The 26779-nt window shown below is 45.1% G+C and overlaps 1 protein-coding gene across 2 annotated transcripts in view; it reads right to left on the bottom strand.

Annotated features, from left to right (window-relative positions):
* PHIP (pleckstrin homology domain interacting protein) overlaps window positions 1-26779 on the bottom strand; it is a 944985-nt gene that overhangs the window by 261793 nt on the left and 656413 nt on the right. For both annotated transcript variants that reach the window (XM_029595577.1, XM_029595576.1), the window contains exon 27: window positions 2958-3069. In XM_029595577.1, coding sequence (XP_029451437.1) covers window positions 2958-3069 — 112 coding nt within the window. The remainder of the gene's footprint in view (window positions 1-2957; window positions 3070-26779) is intronic.

Raw genomic sequence — 26779 nt, 5'->3', positions numbered from 1 at the left:
TGGTGTAACCTAGATATCAGTGGTCTCACGTGGAAGTGTGAGCGGTAAAAGTCCTTCCCGCATCTCTCTCTGCCGTGCAAGAAAACAGCGAGCTGTCGCTGGGTCTCGAGGTGTGCTTGCAATTTAGGTACTGTCTGCTGGACTTGTGCATGGCAGATCAGCTAGTGTATCTGGGACTTCGGGCCGTAATCAGGATCCGGAAGCCAGAGTATTATCGAGTATGGAGTCCTGTTGCTGACAACGGGAGGACGTCTCGAAGCAATCCCAAGTTGGTGGCAGAGAGGTTTCCATGGTGTTGTGTCAAACATAGCTGGTAATAGCGATATGTGATACCAATATGATTCTTGGAAGATGACACGACCTAGAACCTTCCAAAAACATCTGGTCCGTCTTAGTGACCAGGTCTTGATAGATCGTTGTTGAAGCGCGATTAGAGTGCCCATCGTCCTTCATGGTGGAGGCGCAGAAGGACGAGTCGGCGGCGATGACTTAGGCTGCCCTTGGTAGGTATTGCAATGAGGCAGTGCCATAGCGGTGCGAATATCTATGGCTCCGGTGTTAGTAGATTTCGGGAGGCATCAAGAACAGCCTGAGGGACATAAACGTCTGGTTCCACCCTGTAAGCTGGTATGGAAGCGCAGCTATAGAGGAGACAGGCTAGACGTTACTGGCACTTCCACATTATTTTGTGGTGGCTCAGTACCTGGCACCGTTGTTGGTGGAGAACTCCTCGGGTACAGAGGAGCACAGGACTCGTGTACCCGGGCCCACTTCACAACTGGCTCAATGGACATTGATGCCTGTATGGTATAAGTTCCGGCACCGAATGTGGAACCATGTCTGTGCTGGCCGTATCCCTTGGAGCTCGGCCCGGTCATTCTCTAGCACAGAGGATGGCAATAGCTATGTTTCCCTCGGTGCTCGGCCCAGTCATTCCTCAGCACAGAGTAAGATGCCACCGATGTCATGGATGGCGTCGGTGGCGGACAGTCACTGTGCTGGTGACTATGATTTCCATGGTGCTCGGCCTGGTCATTCCCCAGCGCCCAGGTAGATGCCCTCGCTGTCTTGGATGGCGATTGGTGACGGACTGTCACCGTGCCTTCACTAATCCTGGCACTGTTTATCGCTCAAGGATTACATTGGGCTTTGGTTAAGAACCTGAAGTATGGAGTGTTTTGTTTAGTCAAGGGCACTGATTTTAGGTGCTTTGGTAGTATCGATGGGGGCATCGATGGCAGCATGGACAGCATTGATGGGGGCATAGATGGCATTGATGGTGGCACCGAGGAAATCGATGGCGGAACCGATGGTATCGATGAGAGCATCGATGGCATTGACGGCAGCCCTGGCGGCAACAGTAACCGTGGACGTCCCTATCCCTTTTGTCCCCATAAACCTGGTGAAGGATTGCAGGAAGGACACTCGCAGGCATCGTGGGGCTGACCGAGGGTGATAAACATAAGAAGAAAGAAGGCTGCAATTCAGTTGGTAACCCGGGGAAACAGTTAGTGAGGTGACAGGAACCGACCGAAAACAGGGCATAGTACTAACCGAGCGTCGATTAAATGTACGCGAAGGGAGACCAGTGTAGGGAAAAATTATTTCTGAAGTACAACTTCAAGTGCTTCCGTGAGGAAAAGTTGTGAGAAATCTCTCACAGAGCTCCTGAACGCGAGGCAAACTGCATCGTGGAAAAAAAGAGACTGAAGGGAGACCCCTGTGGACACAGGGATTATGGCATGCTTTTTTTTGACAGAAAAGTTTTCCGTGATAGGGCTCCATCCAGGGTTGTGACCCATATGTGAGGACTACAATCCTGCTTGTCCTGGGAGAAAGTCTGATGCATAATCACCATGAAATCAGGCATAAATATCGTCAGGGGAGCCAGGTCCTGAGAGGACTTGAATTCTCCCACCCCCTTAGGGACCAGTACCGAAGGACCAAAGGAACCCAAAGAAGAAAATTTGGGGACCACAGCTGGGGAGGATGACCACATGGCGGCCGACTCTGCATTCATGGTCAGCCGACCAACTCAAAGCTTCCAGCTCTCCTTGTTCAGTCAGTCCTCTGTGTCCTGAAAGGTCAAAGATACCCTTTTGCCACCCACCCAGAAGGCTCTGTACCCCTACTGCACTGGGCCAAGAGGAATTTGCGTGTTGCACATGTGTCAGGCTCCTACAACCCCATCTGTGACCCTGCTTAGACACTATCCTTGACAATGGGACAATCCCCAAATTCTGCAGGCCCAAATTGGAAAGAATAAGAAGGCTCGGACCCACACACAATCTTTTTTCTTCACAGAAAATAGCACCAAGTCGAGCATGAAGCCCAAGCCAGCTGACAAGATAACAGCCTGCCTAGTTCCACTGAAAGTCCACTTACCCCCTAACTCCAATAGCCGTAGGCTGAGCTCCATTAGCTGCAGCTGCCACTTCAGCCTTGTTTTCCTCCCCCCCCCCCCCCCCCCCCCACCTTTTTTTTTTTTTTTGCAACAAGAGCTTTAGCTGACAAACACTGGTAAGAAAGAACGAGAACAGGGGGGCCAGAGAGAGAATACCTGAACGAATTCCATATCACTCCTCTGACAAAAAGGACTAGGAAACACTACAGAAGGATCTCATGGTCCATGGTGTCAAAAGCAGCAGACAAGCCTAAACAAAATTGTCACAGAATCTGGGCCCTAATCTATACTCCTAAAAGTATCTATTAAAAGTATTAAATTAGTAGGATACTTTTAGGGGAATCCCATTTGATAAGGATCTGAAAAATCCTTTCCTACAACCAAGTCATCTAGTTAGGCCACAACCTAATTATGGCAAATTAAGAAATAGGTCTATAATTTGTTAAATCAAGTGTCTAAACTAGTTTGCCTTTTTTTTTAATGGGTTATATTATAGCCTCTTTCAATTTATTCAGGAAAACACTGTAATATGTGAATTATAACAAATGCTTACCAGACATTGTAGCACTGAAATAAACTGTCTGGATAGACAAGCTGAAGAGGCTCTTGGCTTTCAATTGTTCCAAACCACCATGCATCATCAATCACCGACCTGAAACGATCACCTGAACAAAAACAAAATAATACTTTTAGCCAACAAGCGAAATGCAAGCATGACAGAAGTCAGACTCCTGAAAACTCAAATCTCACTTTAGATTATAGCTCCTTCACTACATATGGATGGCCTGTGATGCCTTACTCCTTCTTTATACAGTTTAGCACTAGCAGATAAGATGTTTTTAATTTGTACAGTGAAGAATTTGCTACTGAAATATTACACCAAAACTATCAAGTTCCAGGTTACCCGGGACCTGTATTTTTGCTGTTGCTGTGCCAATACTGTGAAACTCATTACCGACAGAGTGGAGATCTGTGAGCTGTTATTTGACCTTTAGGATGTAAATTAACAGCTTTTTCATTTCTCAGGTTTTTCTGGATTGGTTTAATGTGTTCATGATGGTTTAATGTGTTTATGCACTTGTGTTAAAGTATGGCTTGTTTTTTTATTTTGGTTTTATGACTGCAACTTTGTATTTCGATTAATATAGTTATTTTAATGTCTGTACTCCAATGAGATCTCAGAATGGATCAACAGAATATAAATGACAAACAAATCACAATGTACTGAGACAAGGTTACTTGTTGAAAGTTGGCCTATATTTACCTTAACATGCAAACTTTCATCACATAGTATTCCTCCCGAGATTAATCTCATATTTGTAACATTCTCTTTTTACACAACACATTAAAGTCATATATGCCACTATATAAACTTATAAAGCACAACAATTAAAAAAAAAATAAAGAAGGTGAAATGTCCTTATCTGTTAATTTCCTTTCCATTAGTCCTGCTACACCAGTTCAGCCCTTGAAAAGTATTTTTTTCCCCGTTTTCCTCTATGACAGCACAACCACTTCTGAGGACAAGGGTGGGAAAACAGTTTTGTGTGGAGTCCACATTACAAGTTATCAAGCACAATAAAGGTCAGAGGGCAGGTGCAGTGGAATAGGACATGACATGGGAAGTCCACGACACAGAAATCAAATCTCGACCACTTGCTGCAGGCATTTCAGCATCCAGCAGGTTTAAGTGCCATCATTTTTAGCATCCAAGGAGCCCAGGCCTCTAACAAAATCAGAAAAACCTTCATCCCAACAGATACAAGGTGTTTCCTCAGCTAGCAGACTACCTCACGTCAGTCACATTTTCAGGCCTTAAAGTATAAATAATAAAGTGCAGACAAAAAAGTGGAGTGGAAACCCTAAAAGCCAGAGTCATATGCAGTGCAATAATGCAAAACAGAAATATCAACATTCCTCATAAAACAAAATCAAGAAATATAAATCTATCATAACAGTGAGGAAACCATACTAATAAAAAATTACATTTCCAAAAGATGACAAATAGAAAACCTAATAATTAAGAAGAATAAGGATAAAACAAACTTTTTACTTTAAACATTTTCCCCAAATCAAATATTTCAAAACAGAAGACATATCAAACACCTAATAAGGATAAAAAAATAAATCCCCCCCGCCCCTTCCCCCCATACCTGGAAACTTCATTTCCATTCACCCTGAAATTGTAGACTTGTATTCATTCACATTCATGCACCCTTCTAGCCTCTCTTCTCACTCCCCTCTTCTACTTCCTCCCTCCTTTTTCTCTTCCCTCTTCAGTCATTCAACTTCTTTCCCTCTGTCACTTATCCCCCTCACCCTCTTCCCTACCCTGTCACTCACCCTCCCACTCAATCCCTTACCTTCGCTGTCACTCACTCCTCACTTCCACTCACCCTTTTCCCTTGCTTCATTACCCTTCCCTCTGACACTCCCCCCCCTCAGTCGCTCCTTCCCTTCATTTCCCTCCCATTCCTCCCCTTACTTCTCAGTCACTCACTCTTATTCCCATTCACTCCCCTGTCACTCACCCTCCCACTCAGTCTCTCACCTCCTCACTCCTATTCACCGTTTCTCATTCTGACCCCCTTACCACTCGGTCACTAGCCCCTCTCTCCTACCCATCAATCCACTCACTCATTCCCTTCCCTGACACTCACCACCTCCCCACTCATTCATGACCCTTCCATTTTACTCACTTACCACCCTCACCTCTTTCCTTTCTTTCCTCTATCCCTTAAGAACATAAGAACATAAGAAAATGCCATACTGGGTCAGACCAAGGGTCCATCAAGCCCAGCATCCTGTTTCCAACAGTGGCCAATCCAGGCCATAAGAACCTGGCAAGTACCCAAAAACTAAGTCTATTCCATGTAACCATTGTTAATGGCAGTGGCTATTCTCTAAGTGAACTTAATAGCAGGTAATGGACTTCTCCTCCAAGAACTTATCCAATCCTTTTTTAAACACAGCTATACTAACTGCACAAACCAAATTCTCTGGCAACAAATTCCAGAGTTTAATTGTGCGTTGAGTAAAAAAGAACTTTCTCCGATTAGTTTTAAATGTGCCCCATGCTAACTTCATGGAGTGTCCCCTAGTCCTTCTACTATCCGAAAGAGTAAATAACCGATTCACATCTACCCGTTCTAGACCTCTCATGATTTTAAACACCTCTATCATATCCCCCCTCAGTCGTCTCTTCTCCAAGCTGAAAAGTCCTAACCTCTTTAGTCTTTCCTCATAGGGGAGTTGTTCCATTCCCCTTATCATTTTGGTAGCCCTTCTCTGTACCTTCTCCATCGCAATTATATCTTTTTTGAGATGCGGCGACCAGAATTGTACACAGTATTCAAGGTGCGGTCTCACCATGGAGCGATACAGAGGCATTATGACATTTTCCGTTTTATTCATCATTCCTTTTCTAATAATTCCCAACATTCTGTTTGCTTTTTTGACTGCTGCAGCACACTGAACCGACGATTTCAATGTGTTATCCACTATGACACCTAGATCTCTTTCTTGGGTTGTAGCACCTAATATGGAACCCAACATCGTGTAATTATAGCATGGGTTATTTTTCCCTATATGCATCACCTTGCACTTATCCACATTAAATTTCATCTGCCATTTGGATGCCCAATTTTCCAGTCTCACAAGGTCTTCCTGCAATTTATCACAATCTGCTTGTGATTTAACTACTCTGCACAATTTTGTGTCATCTGCAAATTTGATTATCTCACTCGTCGTATTTCTTTCCAGATCATTTATAAATATATTGAACAGTAAGGGTCCCAATACAGATCCCTGAGGCACTCCACTGTCCACTCCCTTCCACTGAGAAAATTGCCCATTTAATCCTACTCTCTGTTTCCTGTCTTTTAGCCAGTTTGCAATCCACGAAAGGACATCACCACCTATCCCATGACTTTTTACTTTTCCTAGAAGCCTCTCATGAGGAACTTTGTCAAACGCCTTCTGAAAATCCAAGTATACTATATCTACCGGTTCACCTTTATCCACATGTTTATTAACTCCTTCAAAAAAGTGAAGCAGATTTGTGAGGCAAGACTTGCCCTGGGTAAAGCCATGCTGACTTTGTTCCATTAAACCATGTCTTTCTATATGTTCTGTGATTTTGATGTTTAGAACACTTTTCACTATTTTTCCTGGCACTGAAGTCAGGCTAACCGGTCTGTAGTTTCCCGGATCGCCCCTGGAGCCCTTTTTAAATATTGGGGTTACATTTGCTATCCTCCAGTCTTCAGGTACAATGGATGATTTTAATGATAAGTTACAAATTTTTACTAATAGGTCTGAAATTTCATTTTTTAGTTCCTTCAGAACTCTGGGGTATATACCATCCGGTCCAGGTGATTTACTACTCTTCAGTTTGTCAATCAGGCCTACCACATCTTCTAGGTTCACCGTGATTTGATTCAGTCCATCTGAATCATTACCCATGAAAACCTTCTCCATTACGGGTACCTCCCCAACATCCTCTTCAGTAAACACCGAAGCAAAGAAATCATTTAATCTTTCCGCGATGGCCTTATCTTCTCTAAGTGCCCCTTTAACCCCTCGATCATCTAACGGTCCAACTGACTCCCTCACAGGCTTTCTGCTTCGGATATATTTAAAAAAGTTTTTACTGTGAGTTTTTGCCTCTACAGCCAACTTCTTTTCAAATTCTCTCTTAGCCTGTCTTATCAATGTCTTACATTTAACTTGCCAATGTTTATGCTTTATCCTATTTTCTTCTGTTGGATCCTTCTTCCAATTTTTGAATGAAGATCTTTTGGCTAAAATAGCTTCTTTCACCTCCCCTTTTAACCATGCCGGTAATCGTTTTGCCTTCTTTCCACCTTTCTTAATGTGTGGAATACATCTGGACTGTGCTTCTAGAATGGTATTTTTTAACAATGACCACGCCTCTTGGACATTTTTTACTTTTGTAGCTGCTCCTTTCAGTTTTTTTCTAACAATTTTTCTCATTTTATCAAAGTTTCCCTTTTGAAAGTTTAGCACGAGAGCCTTGGATTTGCACACTGTTCCTTTTCCAGTCATTAAATCAAATTTGATCATATTATGATCACTATTGCCAAGCGGCCCCACCACCGTTACCTCTCTCACCAAGTCCTGTGCTCCACTGAGAATTAGATCTAAAATTGCTCCCTCTCTCGTCGGTTCCTGAACCAATTGCTCCATAAAGCTATCATTTATTCCATCCAGGAACGTTATCTCTCTAGCGTGACCCGATGATACATTTACCCAGTCTATATTGGGGTAATTGAAGTCTCCCATTATTACTGCACTACCAATTTGGTTAGCTTCCCTAATTTCTCTTAGCATTTCACTGTCCATCTCACCATCTTGACCAGGTGGACGGTAGTATAACCCCTATCACTGTAGTCTTCCCTGATACACAAGGGATTTCTACCCATAAAGATTCAATTTTGTATTTAGTCTCATGCAGGATGTTTATCCTGTTGGACTCTATGCCATCCCGGACATAAAGCGCCACACCTCCTCCCGACTGCTCCTCTCTGTCATTGCGATATAATTTGTACCCCGGTATAGCACTGTCCCATTGGTTATTCCTCTTTCCACCATGTCTCTGAGATGCCAATTAAGTCTATGTCATCATTTACTGCTATACATTCTAATTCTCCCATCTTACTTCTTAGACTTCTGGCATTAGCATACAAACATTTCAAAGTTTGTTTTTTGATTGTATTTTTATTCTGCTTTTTAATTGATAGGGATAAGTTAGAATTTTTTAGCTCAGGTGAGTTTTTAGTTACAGGCACTTGGACTACTTTTCTAATTATTGGAACCTCACTGTCGGGATGCCCTAATTCTAATGCATCATTAGTATCCTTTAAAGATACATCTCTCCGAACCATGCGCTGCTGAGCGACTGTCGGCTTTCCCCTTTGTTCTAGTTTAAAAGCTGCTCTATCTCCTTTTTAAAGGTTAGCGCCAGCAGTCTGGTTCCACCCTGGTTAAGGTGGAGCCCATCCCTTCGGAAGAGACTCCCCCTTCCCCAAAAGGTTCCCCAGTTCCTAACAAAACTGAATCCCTCTTCCTTGCACCATCGTCTCATCCACGCATTGAGACTCCGGAGCTCTGCCTGCCTCTGGTGACCTGCGCGTGGAACAGGGAGCATTTCAGAGAATGCTACCCTGGAGGTTCTGGATTTAATCTTTCTACCTAAGAGCCTAAATTTGGCTTCCAGAACCTCCCTCCCACATTTTCCTATGTCGTTGGTGCCCACGTGTACCACGACAGCCGGCTCCTCCCCAGCACTGTCTAAAATCCTATCTAGGTGACGCGTGAGGTCCGCCACCTTCGCACCAGGTAGGCATGTTACCAGGCGATCCTCACGCCCACCCGCCACCCAGCTATCTACATTCCTAATAATCGAATCACCAACTATGACGGCCGACCTAACCCTTCCCTCCTGGGCAGTAGGCCTTGGGGAGATATCCTCAGTGCGAAAGGACAATGCATCACCTAGAGAGCAGGTCCTTGCTACAGGATCCTTTCCTGCTACATCTGGTTGGTGCTCTCCCATTATGAGACCTTCTTCCTCCAAGGCAGCACCAGGGCTGCCAGTCTGAAGTTGGGACTGGACTACTATGTCCCTGAAGGTCTCATCTATATACCTCTCTGTCTCCCTCAGCTCCTCCAGGTCTGCCACTCTAGCCTCCAGAGATCGGACTCGTTCTCTGAGAGCCAGGAGCTCTTTGCATCGCATGCACATGTACAACTTCTCACCGGTGGGTAAAAAATCATACATGTGACACTCGATGCAAAAGACTGGGAAGCCCCCCTCTTGCTGCTGGACTGCTGCCTTCATCTCAATTTTGATCAGTTCCTAGTTAAGTTTTAGGTTGCTATGGGAGTAGGAATGTGTCTAAGTTCCTTTAAATGTATTAGTGAATTCACTATATGTCTGGTAGTGGCCTACTGAGGTCTGATCGAATTCTCAATAAAGTTTTTGTTGATGGGTTTTTTTTTTTTGTTTGGTTTTTTTTTTGTGCAAGTGGCACCTGCCTATAAATTAAGGGATGAGCTTGGGGTGGGTGGGCGAGGGGTGGGAGGGTTGGGAATTACAAACAGTCCAACTTTAGTTAGTCAGCCTGAGTGACTCACAGCTCCCTTGATTAACAAATGTTGTTCCCTATTCAAACCTAATCACACTACCTCAACACCTTTCCAAGGTGAGTAACTGAGCTGAACTATTCAACTTTTTTACTTTGGTATATACTGCTCCTAGCTTATTTCTAGCTTCTGGCTACTTTTTTGTGGGGTTTTTTTTTTTTTTTTAAAAGTCTGGAGGACACTTTAATAGTCAGGCAGACTTTTAAAAAATAAACACACTACCTACTGCTACCTTATTGACTGACTATTTAAAAATGCAAACAGTCTAACTTGTTTTATTCACTGACTGACTATTAAAGGCACAAACACACAAACACACTAAATAATATTCCCAAATAGTTAACTTTGCCCCAATACTTTTAAAAAAGTCAATGTCCCAAGCAAAAACTTACTGATTCCTTTCAGCCACCAGCAAGGTGATCCTCTCCTCTCAGTGTTTCCCCTTTTACTCACCACTCTTTACAGTAGCAAGGGGTCTCTCCTCCTTGGTAACTCATGCAACCTAACTCCCCCCATTTGTCCCTGTCTGGTAACAGGGAAACTTGCCAGAGTGCCGACAAGGCCTCTCCTTGCTAGCAGGGGTGGGAACACTGCCAGTGTGCCAACGGGGCTTCTCCTCGCTGGTGGGGGATGAAAACTCTGCCAGCATTGACGCACCGAGTCTCTCATTGCTGGCAGGGGTTGGTAACCTTGCCAACACGTCGACAGCTGGGCCTCTCTTCACTGGCAGGGGTAGGGAACCCCACCAGTGCTGACATACCGGGTCTTTCCTTTCCATTCCTTTCTTTTCCCAGCATAAGTGTTGCGACTGGCTCTTACAGCACATGTAAGAGCCAACTGGAACACACATACTGGGGAAAGGCGGGCAGGCAGCATCTGCACTGCACGGTATCCTGAATAAATATATGATTGGCTTCTGTAAGGAAAGAAAGGAAGGAAACTAAAAATGTAAGATATGGGAAGGACCAAAAGCCCTCAACCTGATACTGAACGAGAGCAATCTGAAATACAATCTCGCTTCCCTGGTGGGTCTTGGACTGGCAAAGCAGGACTAATGGATAGGAAATTAGCAGGTAAGAACATTTCTCTTTCCAACTTGTCCTGCTACCCTAGTACAGCCATTACTAATGGGAAGAACCCAAGCTTAGATTTCTCAGGTGGAAGGAAGCAAGGGTTGCACATAAAACTTCCGCCCCATAAATGGACTCCTCCTGTGCTAGCACGTCTAGACTGTAATACTTGACAAAAGAATTCAGGGATGATCAAATAGCCACCCTGCAAATGACGGCGGAAGCATGGGTGTGCATCTCTGCCCAGGATATTGATTGGGCGCACCAATTCAGGAGGATGTTTGCCCTTGAGCACATAAGCCGACTCAATTGTTTCTTTATCCAGCGAGCCAAAGTAGCCTTAGAGGCCACCTCCCCTTTATAGGGACCTCGAAATAGAACAAATAACTTGTCTGACCTGCGGAAATTTTTAGTGACCTCTAAGTAGAGCAGAACCATCCTACACAATTCCAGGCACTGGAGGAACCGGAACTTCGGCCCACATTCCTCCTGAGAAAATGCCAGAAGGGAAATCATTTGGGTTATGTGAAAAGCAGAATTGACCTTAGGAAGAAATGACAACATCGGCAGGAAAGTGGCCATGCTCGAGGAAATCACAGAAAAAGTACTTGGCAAGACAAGGCTACCAATTCTGAGACCCTCCTTATGTAACAAATTGTCATCAGAAATGCCATCTTCAGGGAAAGATCCTTCAGTGATGAGTGTTTCAGAGGGAGCTCCTGTAAGAGCCTTCAACACCAAATTCAGATGCTACAGAGAAATGATGGGACAAAAGGGAAATCATAATCTCTTTACACTTCTCAAGAAGTGGTTCACATCCGAATGAGCTGCCAGGGAGACTCCCTGAGTGGACCCCTGTTGCCAGCAATAGCGGTCACCTGCACTTTCAAGGAATTCAAGGCAAGACAGTTATCAAAACTGCCTTGAAATAAAACCAGAATACAGGGAACCTCAGAATGCCAAGGAGACTCTGATCTGAAACCACAAAACTGCTCAAACAGCCGCCAGTCGTGTATATATGCCAAAGATGTGGACCACTTGCAAGACTTCAAAAGAATGGAAATCACCTTCAGGTAATACCCCCTTTACTGCGAAACCGCTTCCGTTCAAGAGCTAGGTCATAAGACAAAATGGAACTGGATCCTCCATGATCACAGGCCCTTGAACCAAAAGGCCCTGCGCCCTTGGCAGATGAAAGGACCGGTCCACATGCACCTGGTCAAGATCTGCATATCATAGCCAGCGAGACCAATCCAGCACCACCAGAATGACCTGGCTGCTGTCCAATTCCACTCTTCGGTGCAGCCTGCCTATGAGCGCCCATGGAGAAAAGGCAAACAGAAGGATGCCCTCCAGCCAGGGCTGAACTAGAGTGGCAATGCCCATCGACTCCGCCCTTGGCATCGACTGAAAAACTGATCTACCTTTGCATTCTTTCGGGTTGTCATCAGATCCACCTGCAGCCAACCCCACCTGTGACAAATTCAGGAAACGCATCCTGACAACTCCCATTCTCTGGGATCCAACTGGTTCCAACTGAGAAAGTTGGCCTGAAATGTTTTCCTGACCAGCAATATGCACTGCCAAAAGCAACTACAAGTTCTTCTCTGCCCATGGGAATAGGAACAAGGTTTCCAACAAAAACCCCCAACTCCAGATTCCCCCTTGCTGACTCACATATGCAATTGCATTGTCGGAGAGGGAGAAAATGAAGGCGGGCCAACTGAATAGCCCTGGTTTCCAGGCAGTTACTACCCTCAACAGAAACATGGAGGTAACCTGTACAGAGCGGCAGTTACTACCACAAGAAACTAGCCAGGTAGATTTGGGAAAGTCAGCACTTACCCCTGGGAGTGAGATACAAGAAACAGATCAACTATTGGTGATCTGCTGGGTACTTGTGATACAGACTGGCCAATGTTGAGGTCAGGATGCTAGGCTTGATGGACCTTGATGTATGGCACTTCTTATGTTCTTAACCTGATCCTGAAGCCTTAGAACTCTCTCCTTTGACATTAAAACTCAATCCACTCTCAAGTTAAAAAGAGCCTCAAGATATTGCAAAGTCTGGGTGGGCTCCAATTTGCTTTCAGGAAATTCACCACCCAGCATAGCTGCTGCATGTTACATTTGCCAGTTGCAGGAGCCGCCCGCGACCGGTAGCACTCACTCCTTTGCCACCTAGGAAACGCATAGTGAGCTCGTCATGGCAAGATGCTGCCAGTGCTGCATCCTCCCTTCTCCACCTCTTAAGGGGCCCGCAGTAGGAACCAGGGTGGCCAGTGCCTCCTGATGATGTCACATGGCTGGGTATTTAAGGCCCAGCCACGCACTCTTGAATAGCCTCAGCAACGGGTCGTCTACACTGTGAAGAGTAGTATGTGTTGCTGCTTCTACATTCCAGCCTAGCCTCGCCTCATCTCTCCTATCCGCCCTGCCTCGTCTCTCCAGTCTCGCCTTGCCTCCTGCCTGCCTCACTATGTCATTCCTTCTACTTGTCTTCCAGCCTGCCCTTGGACTGACCTCTGGATCCGACCATAACCTAGACTTTGGCCACCCTTGTTCTCTGTCTGCCCTTGACCCATGCCTGGATACTGACTACTCTTCTTCTCACTGACCCTTGCCCGGACATTGATCATTCTAGATTGCAGCCTCTCTCTGACCCTAGTCTGGCCCTGATCTTATTCCACTTTCAGAGAGACTCTCGCCTCAGACCTGCCAGCCCCTGGAAATCAAGGACTCAACCCAAGGGGAAAGGGGATGGTACAGGTGAAGCTCCTGTTCCGTTTCTTCCCTGCGTGGCTCTGCCAGCTCTTGGTGAGGGCCTATGAGGCTAATCCCTAGGTTGAGCCAACCTCCCTCAGAAACAAGGGTCCACAAATCTTACACTGCAAGAGCTGTATTACTCTGGCAGTGGAAACTCTTCTGACTTCACTTGGATTAACCAATTGTCCAGATAAGGATGGACTAGAATTCCTTTCAGGCGCAAGGCCGCCTCTACGACCATCACCTTTGAGAGATTCTTGGAAGTTGTGAACACCCTGAAAGACAACACTCAGAACTCGAAGTGATCCTCCGGCACCACAAATCACAGGAATCATTGATCCCCACTTCGGACAGGAATATGCAAATAAGCCTACATTAGATCCACAAAAGTAAAAAATTCTCAGACCTCAGATTTCATGTAAAAATGAGGCACCCTCAGAGCTCTATTGACATGCTTCAGATTCAGAACTGGCCTAAGGGTACTCTCCTTATTGGAAACCACAAAGTAAATGGAATACCTTCCATGTCACTATTCTGGCACAACTGCTTCTATTTAACAAAGTCAATCCAGATTTATTCAGATTGTTTCTCTCTTTAGCAGGTAGCGGGGGGGGGGGGGGGGGGGGGGGCGGGGGAGGGCACTGCAAAACATGTCTAAAATAGATACAGAAAATTACAAAGTGTAACCTTCTCTGATAATATCCAGGACCCACTGATCTGAGGTGACATGGACCCATGTCTGGTAAAACAAAGTCAGACAGCCTCCAATCTGAAATTCAAAAATATGGCTCCCAAACTTTCACTGAGCACCATGCAAGGCAATGGTATTCATCATGGCCCTCTCTTTTTCACCCTTCTTGTCCACGAAAGGACTGCAACTTACAAAAAGGGTGGTTACACTAACCATGTTGTTCGAGTGGGTTCAATACCTCCTCGACTCTCTAAAATGAGTCCTAGTTGAAGAGGACAGAAAAGAACTTTTAACTCCAAGTCCTTGGCCAGCTTCTTAGACTACTCCCCAAAGATGAGTTTGCCCTTGAAAGGAAGTTTAGCGAGCTGTACCTTGGAGGCCAAATCAATCTACCAATTCCTCAGCCACGATGAAGGATGGACAACCACAACCAAGGCCATGTTACCATCAAAGCCAGAATCATATTGTAGGAAGCATCAGTTAAATACACCGTGTATACTACCAGATAAGTTGTCTCTTCCTGAGTTTTCTGTAGCTCCTGTACCTTAGTCCGGCACAAGCAGGCTCTGGCTAGCCACACAGCCAGCCACGTGAAACATGAGATCTGAAACTTCAAAGAATTGCTCAAGAAGTGTTTCAATCTTCTGATCCTGGGGATGCCCAACTGCTGTATCCCTTTCCACGGGAATGGTCAATCTAGTCAGTACACACACCTGTGCATCTAGAGGGCCATGCTGTTTCTCTTTTGCCTCAATCTGCAGTGGGTTAATCTTAACCATTGTCTTACCACCATTTGGCTTTGTCTCAGGTGATTCCCACTCAGCCACGATTAACTCCATAAATGACTGATGCAAGGAAAAACCTCTAGTGGATTTCTTTTGCCAGCCATAGTCAGATCCCCAGAGACCTGCTTTCCTCCCCCCTGCTCATCAATGATTGTCAAGGCATCAAGGGCGATAAAAATCAAGGAGGGAAACTCCCCTTTCCTAAAAAGGTGACATGCTGAAGCATCTTTCTCCTCTCATGAGGAAATCTCGCATTCTTCCAGGCTGTCCCCCAGTTTTTCCTTTAATGCCAGGGATGTCCCAGACCTAGAGGACTTCTCCTCCAATTCCATATCATATTCTCGCTGGGTGCCCTTCTTCCTTGATGCAGTGAAACTGAGAGTCACTGGGAATGGTAGGGGTCCCCCACCAGCGCCCTGCTTTAAGCAGAAAGCCTCGTGTAAAAAAAGAACATACTCAGAAGAAAAGGGGGAGAAGAATGAGGAGGGCAGAACCAGCCCAGTCAGCTAGGCTTAATAAAGTACCAGTCTCTAAAAAGATAGCAAATCCCCTGCACTTACTGGTGATTGGAGATGAGGCCCTATATCACAAATGAGCCATACAGCCGCAGAAACCCCTCATGCCAACAAGAAACTATACCCTTTGCACAGATCCAGCATCGGCCATTAATATCTGCAATCATCCGAGACACGACTCAGTCCTCATAGGATGTGGTGCATTTCCTGCACTCCTCTAGAGCACACATCAATCCCCTCAGGGCTTTAATCACCACAGAAGAATCCCAACAACCAGAGCAGACATTCCAGAGACCATAGGTCTTCTGCTGGACATTCAACCCTTCTGTTGCAGAACAGTGTCCTTTTTTCTATCCCTTTATTTATTTTTTTTGTTTATAGACTGACCTTCCAGAAAGAAAGGAGGGAGGCCAGCAGAAGAGCAAATAAGGAGCTAGGAGTAGAAGAGGAAAACATCAGTCGACCCTCCAAATCCAGAAGAAGCAATCTCTTTGTCTAGAAGTCCTCTGGTATCAAAGCTTGTACTCCACTGTCGTCGCTTGAGTTCCCCATCTTTATTTTCAGGCCCAAGACCTGATTCCAAAGCATGGATATACTATTCTACCATCTGCTGGAGGCAGAAAATATTTATAGGCTGAGGTGAGCATGGGAGCAGATATAAGGTGACATTAGCAAATTAGTTGCTCTCTGTATCAATCTGCTGGTAGGGGATATAACCCACTATCTGGCAGGGATAAGGAATGAGACAGGATTTAAGGAAGCTGGAAGACTGGTCGAAGTTATGGCTGCTGAGATTCAATGCCAAGAAGTGCAGAGTCATGCATATGGGGTGTGGAAATCTGAAGGAAATGTATTTGTTGGGGGGTGAAGGGCTGATATGCACGGAGCAGGAGAGAGATCTTGGAGAGTTAGTGTCTAACGATCTGAAGTCGGTGAAACAATGTGACAAGGCAATAGCTAAAGCAAGAAGAATGCTGGGCTGCATAGAGAGAGGAATATCAAGTAAGAAAAGGGAAGTGATTATCCCCTTGTACAGGTCCTTGGTGAGGCCTCACAGAGTACTGTGCTCAGTTCTAGAGACCGTATCTCCGAAGGGACAGAGAACAGGATGGAGGCGGTACAGAGAAGGACGACCAAAAAGGTGGATGGTCTTCAGCGAATGACTTATGAGGAATGATTGAAGAACCTAAACATGAATACCTTGGAGGAAAGGAGGAGCAGGGGTGATATGATATAGACTTTCAGATACTTGAAAGGTTTTAATGATCCAAAGTCAATGATAAACCTTTTCCATCAGAAAAAAAGTCAGCAGAACCAGGGGTCACAATTTAAAACTTTATGGAGGAAGATTCAGAACCAATGACAGGAAGTATTTCTTCACGGAGAGGGTGGTAGATGCCTGGAACGCCCTTCCGGAGGAAGTGGTGAACACCAAAACTGTGAAGGATTTCAAAGGGGCATGGAATAAACATTGTGGATCCATAAAATCTAGAGGATGTGAATGAGGAGAAGAGGCATGGGGGTGGCTTGCGGGAATGACGGCTACTACCTGGTGATTAATACCCTTATTCAATAAACACACACATGGTTAATGCGACTCCCTCATTGCTCTATGCTTCAATGGGAAGAAAAATGTGGAAAAAAGAATTTGCATTTACAAATAAGCGGGGGAGTAGTTTGCTTGTTGCGGCAGTTACTACCCCGAATCAATTAAGCCTGATACTTCACTTGGAATACATATCCAACATAGCTCACTGCTTCAACGGCAGGGGGGAATGAAGAAAAGAGGATTTATATTCAGACAACAACCAACAAGGACTGAATTGTACAGGCTAGGTAAACAAATAAGAGTGGGAGTAGCTCTAACTCCTAACCAATTAAGTTAGATACTTTACTTTGATGCGGCTCCAGCACTGCTCTCTGCATCAATGGCAGGGGGGAAGGACATTGGAACGAAAAAGTTACTAATAAGGGCCAAGAGTAACAGATAAGTATGAGAAAAATAAGTGTGAAAGCTTGCTGGGCAGACTGGATGGGCCATTTGGTCTTCTTCTGCCGTCATTTCCATGTTTCTATGTAATAGAGCACCTTAGGGATCTATGCTGAGAGTGGTGCCCTTATTATTTTTTAAACATATTTGGAAATGATCTGGTAAAGAGAACCACCAGCGATCAAATCTGCAGATGAAACAAAATGACTGCAAGTTGTTAAAATGCAAGCAGATAGTGAGAAATGGCAGGAGCAACTTGTCAGCGTGAGAGACAGCATCCAAATGGCAGTTGAAATTTCATTTGGACAAGTACAAAAGCAGAGATGCTTATCTGTAACAGGGTTCTCCAAGGACAGCAGGATGTTAGTCCTCATACATGGGTGACGTCATCAGATGGAGCCCCGACACAGAAAACTTATAAGTTTCTAGAACTTTGACTTGGCTCACCAAACATGCCCAGCATACCTTACACCATGCATCTATGTGGGGGTCCCTTCTCCAGCCTTATAACAGAGAACTATATATATATATATAAATTAAAATTTAAGAAAAACCCAACTTCACAGGGTGGCGGGTGAGTTTCGTGAGGACTAATATCCTGCTGTCCTCGGAGAACACTTATTGCAGGTAAGAAACAGTGCTTTCTCCGACAAGCAGGTTAGTAGTCCTCATACATGCGTGAATGCATAGCTACAGGCTGCTCCCCAACATAAAAGGGGAACAACAGACACTCAACCAGATGCCAACAGGCAAAAAAAATTATAGTGCTCTTGGTAACAGAAGGGAACACAACCTGAACCCAAACAATGGACCCTAGGCGGGGAGAGTTGGGTGCTACACCTCAAACAAGATTCAGAAGGACAGACTGACCAAACCTACTGTTGCATAGGCCATCTTATTAAGACAAAAATGAGATGTGAATGTGTGGAAAGAACTTCATGTCGCAGCCTTGCAGATCTCCTCCATGGGAACTGCTCATAAGTGGGTCACTGACGCTACCATGGCTCTGACAGAATGAGCCACGAAATAAACCCCAAGATGCAATCCTGCCTGGACATAACAGAAGGAGATGTAATCTGCTAGCCAATTGTCTACTGTCTGTCTGGCAAAGACAAGGGCAACGCCCAACCTATTCCTATCAAACGGGCCGATACAGTAAGGAGTGGTAGGAAGAGCTGCGTTAGTGCCGGGCGCACCCGCGTTTGCCGCACGCACAGTCCTGCTCACCTACCGCTCGATACTGTATTTAAATAGCTTGCAAATGCAAGCCGCGTCCAAGAAGCGTCTGTGAAGCGTTAGGCCCGCGCAACCCATTTTACTGTATAGGCGCTTAATACAGCGCCTTTACAGTATCCTGGGTGCGCTGGTACCTGTCATTTCAAATGACATTTGAAATGACAGGCACCAGGAAGTGGATCCCAACTTTAACCCATGAAAACCTAAAACCCCCTCCTACCGAAGCGGCTCGACATGTACCAACTTACCTTTTGTTGTTTTTCAGCCCTTTCAGCCTTCTCTGCCGTCCTCCGGAGGGGGCAGCCGGCAGCGAAAGCGGCTTGCAGCGGTCCCCCCGCGCAGGTCCCGGTTCTTCTGGGAGCCAGCTGGAAAGCGGCTTGCAGCGGTCCCCCCCCCCCCCCCCGCACAAGTCCCGGTTCTCCTGGGAGCCAGCTCGACTTCTGGCTGACAGCCAACCCCCCCCCCCCCCCCAAAGACTGCTGAGTTACGTCCTTGGAAGCGAAGCGAAGCGTACTTTCATGGGCTTGAGTGCCCAAATTGACAGGCGCTCAAGCCAATGAAAGCACAGGGAGGGGCGGGCGTGACGCACGCCGTGACGTCACGCCAGCCCTTCCCTGTGCTTTCATTGGCTTGAGCGCCCAAATTGACGGGCGCTCAAGCCAATGACAGCACAGGGACGTCACGCCCGCCCGTCCATGTGCTGTCATTGGCTTGAGCACCCAAATTGACGGGTGCTCAAGCCAATGACAGCACAGGGACGTCACGACGTCACGCTCGCCCGTCCATGTGCTTTCATTGGCTTGAGCGCCCGTCAATTTGGGCGCTCAAGCCCATGAAAGTACGCTTCGCTTCCAATGCCGTAACTCAGCAGTCGTTTTTTTTTGGGGGGGGGGGGGGGGGGGGGCGGGGTTAGCTGTCAGCCAGAAGTCGAGCTGACTCCCAGGAGAACCAGGACTTGTGCGGGGGGACCGCTGCAAGCCACTTTCGAGCTGGCTCCCTGGAGAACCGGGACCTTCGCGGGGGGGGGGGGGGGGGGGACGACGGGGACCGCTGCAAGTCGCTTTCGCCGCCGGCTGCCCTCTCCAGAGGACAGCAGAGAAGGTTGAAGGGGCTGAAAGCAACAAAAAGTAAGTTGATAACATGTCGAGTAGCTTCGGGAGGAGGGGATTTTAGGTTTCCTTTTGGGGGAAAGTTTGCCGTCTACCCTTACCCCTGCCTCTAACGCAGGGGTAAGGGTAGGCGGTAAATGAGCAGGTTAAACGTGCGGCTAAACTCCAGGTTAAAAAGGCGATAGTCGGGGCGCGCGTTACTGAATTGGGGGGGGGGGGGGGGGGGGGGGATAGCTAATCCGATTGTGTTTTACATCTAATATACATGCCGCTGGCGGAAGGGGTTACGCGTTGATTTAAAGAGGCGGTAAGAATGGGTTAAAGGGGATAGTGAATCGTGGGTTGGGCTAACGCGGCCAAATTGTGAGTAAAAGGCGGGTTAGAAACAGGGTAACCGCAGCCACACTTTACTGTATTGACCTGTAGAGAAATAAAAAGTTGGGTAGATTGTCAATGGGCTTATGTTTGCTCCAGATAGAAGGCTAAGGCTCGCTTGCAGTCCAAACCGTACAGTGCTCAAGCACCTTGGTGCGAATGGCGCTTGGAAAAGAATGTTGGCAGAATGATGGACTGGTTAAGATAGATGTCCGTCATCACCTTGGGCATGAATTTAGGGTGCGTATGCAAGACAATCCTTACATGATAAAACTTAGTGTGAGGTGGATAAGTCACTAAGGCTTGGAGCTTGCTGACCCTGTGTGCTGAGGTGACCGCCACCAAAAATATGACCTTCCAGTCAGGTACTTCAGGTCACAGGTGCATAGCGGCTTATAAGGAGCTTTTATCAACTGAGGTTACACCACATTCAGGTCCCAAGACACAGCAGAAGGCATTAGGGGAGGAGTCAATTGAAGAAGCCCCACATGAATCATACAACTATAGGCTGTACAGAGATGACCATACCATCTACACCATGGTGGTATGCGTCAATCGCACTGAGATGGACTATAATGGAGTTGTTTTTTTTTAACCCAGCTTCTAATAGATGAAGAAGGTAATCGAGAAGTTTTTGTTTGGGGAGGGGGAACGGATCTAGGGCCTTCTGCTCACACCACACGGAGAGCCTTCTCCACTTCCGTCAATTTGACTTTCTAATAGAAGGCATTCTAGAAGCCACCGGGACATGAGATATATCCTCTGAAAGATTCTGGTGGTTATAGAATTAATTGTAAAATTAATTGTGAACGACAGGGCCTGGAGATTGGGATGGCATAACCTGACTCCATCTTGTGTGATGAGATCTGGGGAAGTCCCCTAAATGATCTGTCTCCAGATGGACAACTTCTATAGGAGTAGAAACCAGACTTATCTCGGCCAATAAGGGGCTATGAGGATCATAGTCACCTTGCACTTGCGAAGCTTCAAGTGCAGTCTTAGCCATTAAGGGAATCTGAGGATATGTGTACAGAAGACCCTTGCCCCAATGACAGGCAAGGGCGTTCTAGGCTGCTTTGCCTCTGACCTGTAAAGGAAGCAGAACAGTCGGAGCACCTTCCTGATGCAAGTGGACGCAAATAGATCTACGCTGGGATCCCTCAGAGGCGGAATAACTGATTTTTACTCCCTGAGTCCAGATACCACTCATGGGGTCTGAAGTCACGACTGTTCACCACCACATTCTCTGGCCCGGCAGGTACATAGTCCTGAGCACCATCTTGTAGGACAGAGCCCATGACCAGATCTGGACTGCTTCTGTATCTCCCTGCTTGTTGACATACCACATTGCTACCTGGTTGTCATTTTGGATCAGGACAACTCTGTTGGACAGCTGATCTTTTCAAGCCCATAGCACATACCTAATCGCTTAAAGCTCCAGAAAGTTGATTTGCCAACAACTTTCTTGAGCAGACCTGAGACCCTGAGTGCTGAGCCCATCTAAATGAGCTTCCCAGCCCTGGATGGAAACATCCATGGTTAGGAAATTTAGGTAGGACTTTGAAAAGAGCTCCCCCATTCCAGATTTGAAAGTACCCACCACCAGGACAATGAGTCTTGGAGAGACAGGGTGACATGGATGTGTCCTGGAGGTTGTGTGTTGCGTGGTACCACTGCAACGTCTGAGTCCATTGGGCTCTGTGCATGTGTAATTATGCCAAGGGAGTGACATGGACAATTCTGGCCATATGGCTTAACAGCCTCAAGATGTGCCAGGCTGACACCTGCAGGCTCTGTTGAATCTCTGCCGCAATGGTCATTAGAGTGACTGCCCTTTGATGAGGCAGGAAGGTCTTGGTCTGAGACGGTCTAGCAGGGCTCCTATGAAGACTAATTGATGTGACGGGTTGAAATGTGACTTCGGGTAGTTTATGATGAACCCTAGGGACACCCAAATGGTCAAGCGCATGGTCCTGACGGCCCCTGCCTAAGATGTGCTCTTGTCCAACCAATCATCCAGATAGGGAAAAACATACACCCCTAGCCTGCAGAGATGCGCCGCCACCACAGCCAGACATTTTGTTGAGGCAGATGCTAATCTGAACAGCAACACCCAGTACTGGAAGTGCTGTTTCCCCACCACAAATCGGAGATACTTCCTGTGATCAGGGAAGATCTCAATGTAAGTGCATGCATCCTTTAAATCGAGGGAGCACAGCCAGACCCCTTTTTTGTAAAAGAGGGATTTTGAACTTTTCTTTTTTTAGAAATTTGTTCAAGTCTCTTAGGTCTAGGATGGAATGGAGTCCTCCTGATCTCTTTAGAATCAGAAAGTACAGGGAGTAGAATCTCTGCCCTGGTGGGACAGGCTCAACTGCGGCGGCCAGAATTGCACACATTAATCAAGGTGCAATCTCACCATGGAGCGATACAAAGGCATTATTGTCATCCTTCTGTTTTATTTGCCATTCCTTTCGTAATCATACCTAACATTCTGTTTGCTTTTCTCACTGCCACAGCACACTGAGCCGACGATTTCAATGTAATATCAATTATGATGCCCATAATATGGAAATTAACATTAACTACAGTATGAGTTATTTTTCTCTATATGCATCACCTCGCACTTGTCCAGATTGTATTTCATCTGCCATATAGACATATAGTATAAAAAACAGTATATAAAATATTTCAAATAAATTACTCTTCCAGTCTCGCAGGGTTCTCCTGCATTTTATCACAATCCGCTCATGATTAACTACTCTGAATACTTGTGTGTCATTTCCAAATTTGATCATCTCTCATCATATCCCTTTGCAGACCATTTATAAACATATTAAAAAGCACTGGTCCAAGTGAGGCATGCCACTGTTTACCTTTTTCCACTGTGAAAACGGACCATTTAATCCTATTCTCCATTTCCTGTCTTTTAACCAGAATGCAAAACACAAAAGGAAATTGCCTCCTATCCCATGACTTTTTAGTTTTCTTACAAGGCTCTCGAGGGACTTTGTCAAACACCTTCTGAGAATCCAAATACACCATATCTACTAGTTTACCTTTATCCATATGTTTATTCACCAACTTCCCTTGCGTAAATCCATGCTGGCTGCTTCCCATTAAACCATGTCTGTCTATATCTTCTGTAATTTTATTCTTTATAAGTTTCCACAATTTTTCCCGGCACTGAAGTCAGGCTCACTGGTCTATAATTCCGAGTCACCTCTGGAGCCCATTTTAATTATCTGGGTTACACTGGCAACCTTCCAGTCTTCAGGTACAATGGATGATTTAAATGATAGGATACAAATTACTTGTAATACGACTGAAATTTCATTTTTGAGTTCTTTCAAAAGCCCGGGGTAATTACAATCTGAACCAGGTGATTTGCTACTCTTCAATTTGTCAATCTTGCCTACTAAATCTTCTGGGTTCATTGTGATTTGGTTCAATTCATCTGAATCGTTACCCTTGAAAACTGTCTCAGGAATGGGTATCTCCCCAACATCTTCATCAGTACACACCGAAGCAAAGAATTAATTTAGTCTGTCTACAATGGCCTTATCTTCTCTAAGTGCCCTTTTAACCCCTCGATCATCTAACGGTCCAATAGACTTCCCTCACAGGTTTTCTGCTTCGGAGATATTTGAAAAATTTTTATCATCAGTTTTTGCTTCTATGGACAAATTCTTTTCAAATTTTCTCTCAGCCTTTCTTATCAATGTTTTACATTTAACTGCCATTGCTTATGCTTTTACTATTTTTTTTTCAAGATGGATCCTTCTTCCAATTTTTGAAGGAAGAACTTTTGGGAAAACTAGCCTCTTTCACTTCAGCTTTTAACCATGCTGTTGATTGTTTGGTCTTCCTTCCACCTTTCTTAATGCATGGAATACAACTGGACTGCATTTCTAAGATGGTGTTTTTTTAAATCTAGTCCACACTTGTTGTACACTCTTAACCTTTACAGTTACACCTTTCAGTTTTTTTCTATTTTTCTCATGTTATCAAGTTTCCCTTTTAAAGTTTAGTTCTAGAGCCATGAATTGCTTATCCCCCCCTTCCAGTCATCAATTGAAATTTGATCTTGTTATGATCACTATTGACAAGCAGCTCCACCACTGTTACCACTCTCACAAATCCTGTGCTCTAGTAAGATTTAGATCTAAAAAAGCTCCCTCTCTTATCAGTTCCTGAACCAAATGCTCCATATAGCTGTCATTTATTCCATCCAGGAACTTTATTCTCTCTAGCATGTCCTGACGTTACATTTACCCAAATACTGGGATAACTGGAATTTTCCATTATTACTGCACTACCAATTTGTTTAGCTTCCATAATTTCTTTTAGAATTTCATCATATATCTCACCATTTTGGCCAGGTAGACGGTAGTATACTAATTATACTCATCCCCAGCACACATGCGATTTCTACCCAAAAAGATTCTACTGTGCACTTAGTCTCTTGCAGAATCGTTATCTTTTTGGACTCTGCCGTCTCAGACAAAGTGCAACTCCCCCCCCCCCCACCACGATGATCTTTCCTATCACTGCAATATAATTTGTACCCTGCAATAGCACTATCCCATTGTTATCCTCCTTCCACCAAGTCTCTGAGACGCCAATTAAATAATCTAATCATTCGCTGCTATACACTAACAATCCCATCTTAGTTCTTAGACTTCTGGCATTGGCATACAGACATGTCAATTAATGTGTGTTTTTTGTTTGTATAAACAACCTGCTTTTCAGTTAACAGGGATAATTTGTAATCTTTTAGCTCAAGTGATTCTTTACTTATAGGTACATGAACTACTTGTGCTTTTATTGGAACCTCTCTATTAGGATGCCCTAACTCTCCTGTTTCAATAGTATCCTTCGAAGTTAGCACCCTCCGAACCATGCACTGCTGAGCAGCTGCCTTTTGCCCTTTATTTTAGTTTAAAAGCTGCTGTATCTCCTTTTTAAAGGATAACCCCAGCAGCATGGTTCCACCTTGGTTAAGGTGGAGCTCATCTCTTTGGATAAGACTTCCCCTTCCCCAAAAGGTTACAAAACGGATTTCCTCTTCCTTGCACCACTGTCTCATCCACGCTATGAGCAGCCGAAGCTCTGCCTGTCTCTGGAGACCTACCCGTGGAAAAGGGGGTATTTCAGAGAATGCTATTCTGGAGGTTCTGGATTTCAGCTTTCTATCTAAAAGCCTAAATTTGACTTCCAGAGCCTCTCTCCCACATGTACCACGACAGCCAGCTCCTCCCCAGCACTGTCTAAAATCCTATCTAAGTGAGGCATGATATCCACCACCTTTGCACCAGGCAGGCATGTTTCCAAGTGACCCTAACGTCCACCAGCCACCGAGCTATATAAATTCCTACTAATAAAATCACCAACTCTGATGGACAACCTAACCCTTCTCTTCTAAGCAGTAGCTCTGGGAAACACATCCTTGGTACGAGAGGACAATGCATCATCTGGAGAGCAGGTGTGTGTGGTTTGCAGCCATTTCAGATGGCTGCCTGAATCCTTTTCTCAGTGGTACTGTGCGGTTAAAGAGCCAACCCTCTCTTTTTTTTTCCTCCTTGGAGGGTCTTAATTTGGTGGCTCCAGGTGGGGCAACATGTCCACTGCCAAGCAAAACAAAATCGAACAACTTTCACGGCAATTGGAGGCATAAAGCGGTCAAAACCAGACTCTTTCTCCCGGACAAAAATAGCAACTCCTAAGGACTCCCCCAACTTGCTGGCCCCGATCATGGCTGATTAAAGAATTTAAAACTGAACTTACAGGTTTGGAGTATCTCATCTCTTGGTTTTTATAGGTTGGTTCAGTGTGTTTTTTTATGCTGCCCATTCTCCTTGCTGTAACATTTTTTCCATTATTTTTCTATTGTTCTAGTTGGTTTGTATGGATGGATCTGCAGCTTTTTGATTGCCTTTTCAATAGCAGTAGCCTCTTCATTTACTTTAACCTCCTTGAACGTTAATGGCCATTCACACCCATCAAAAGGAAGAAGATTTTTTCCTATCTCAAATCTCTGAAGTCTGCTACCTTTCTCATTCTGAGTCTTTGAAATTATCTCAAGATTGGCCCATGCTTCAGCTATAAAGAACAGAAGGGATGAGGCTCTACTCTTTTACAAGTGTTTGGATGTTCAGATTATCTCCCAGATGGTGGATACAGATGCTAGATGGGTTTCTGCCACAGTTCTCCTTGGCGGTGAGTCATTTTTCTCTCTCAATCTTTGCGCTCTTATCGCAGACAATCCAGTATTTTTTCATCAAATCTCTTCCCATCTTTTAGCACATTCGACTGGGAAAGTGATTATAGGTGGTGAATTTAACCAACCCTTGGACTCTTATTTGAACAAGCAATCTAAGTGTAAATTTTCTGTCTCTAAATCTCAGAAAGCTATCGCTCATTTGATGACATCACATAATCTGGCAAATCTATGGTAGCTTTATCATCCTACAAATAAAGACTGCACTATTTTTCCTGCCCACACTCATCTTATTCACAGATTGACTACTTTTTAGTTTCTACTGATGACATCTCTAATGTTTCTTTAGTTACTATCTGCCCTATACTGGTGTCTGACCATACAGCAATTACTCTCCACATATTATCTTCAGTGTCTCCTGGTGATAGTCTATGGTAGTTTTATCCTTCCT

The sequence above is a fragment of the Rhinatrema bivittatum genome, chromosome 3 (genome assembly GCF_901001135.1).
Source record: "Rhinatrema bivittatum chromosome 3, aRhiBiv1.1, whole genome shotgun sequence".
Taxonomy (NCBI): Eukaryota; Metazoa; Chordata; class Amphibia; order Gymnophiona; family Rhinatrematidae; genus Rhinatrema; species Rhinatrema bivittatum.
This window is presented reverse-complemented; position numbering and strand designations above follow the sequence as displayed.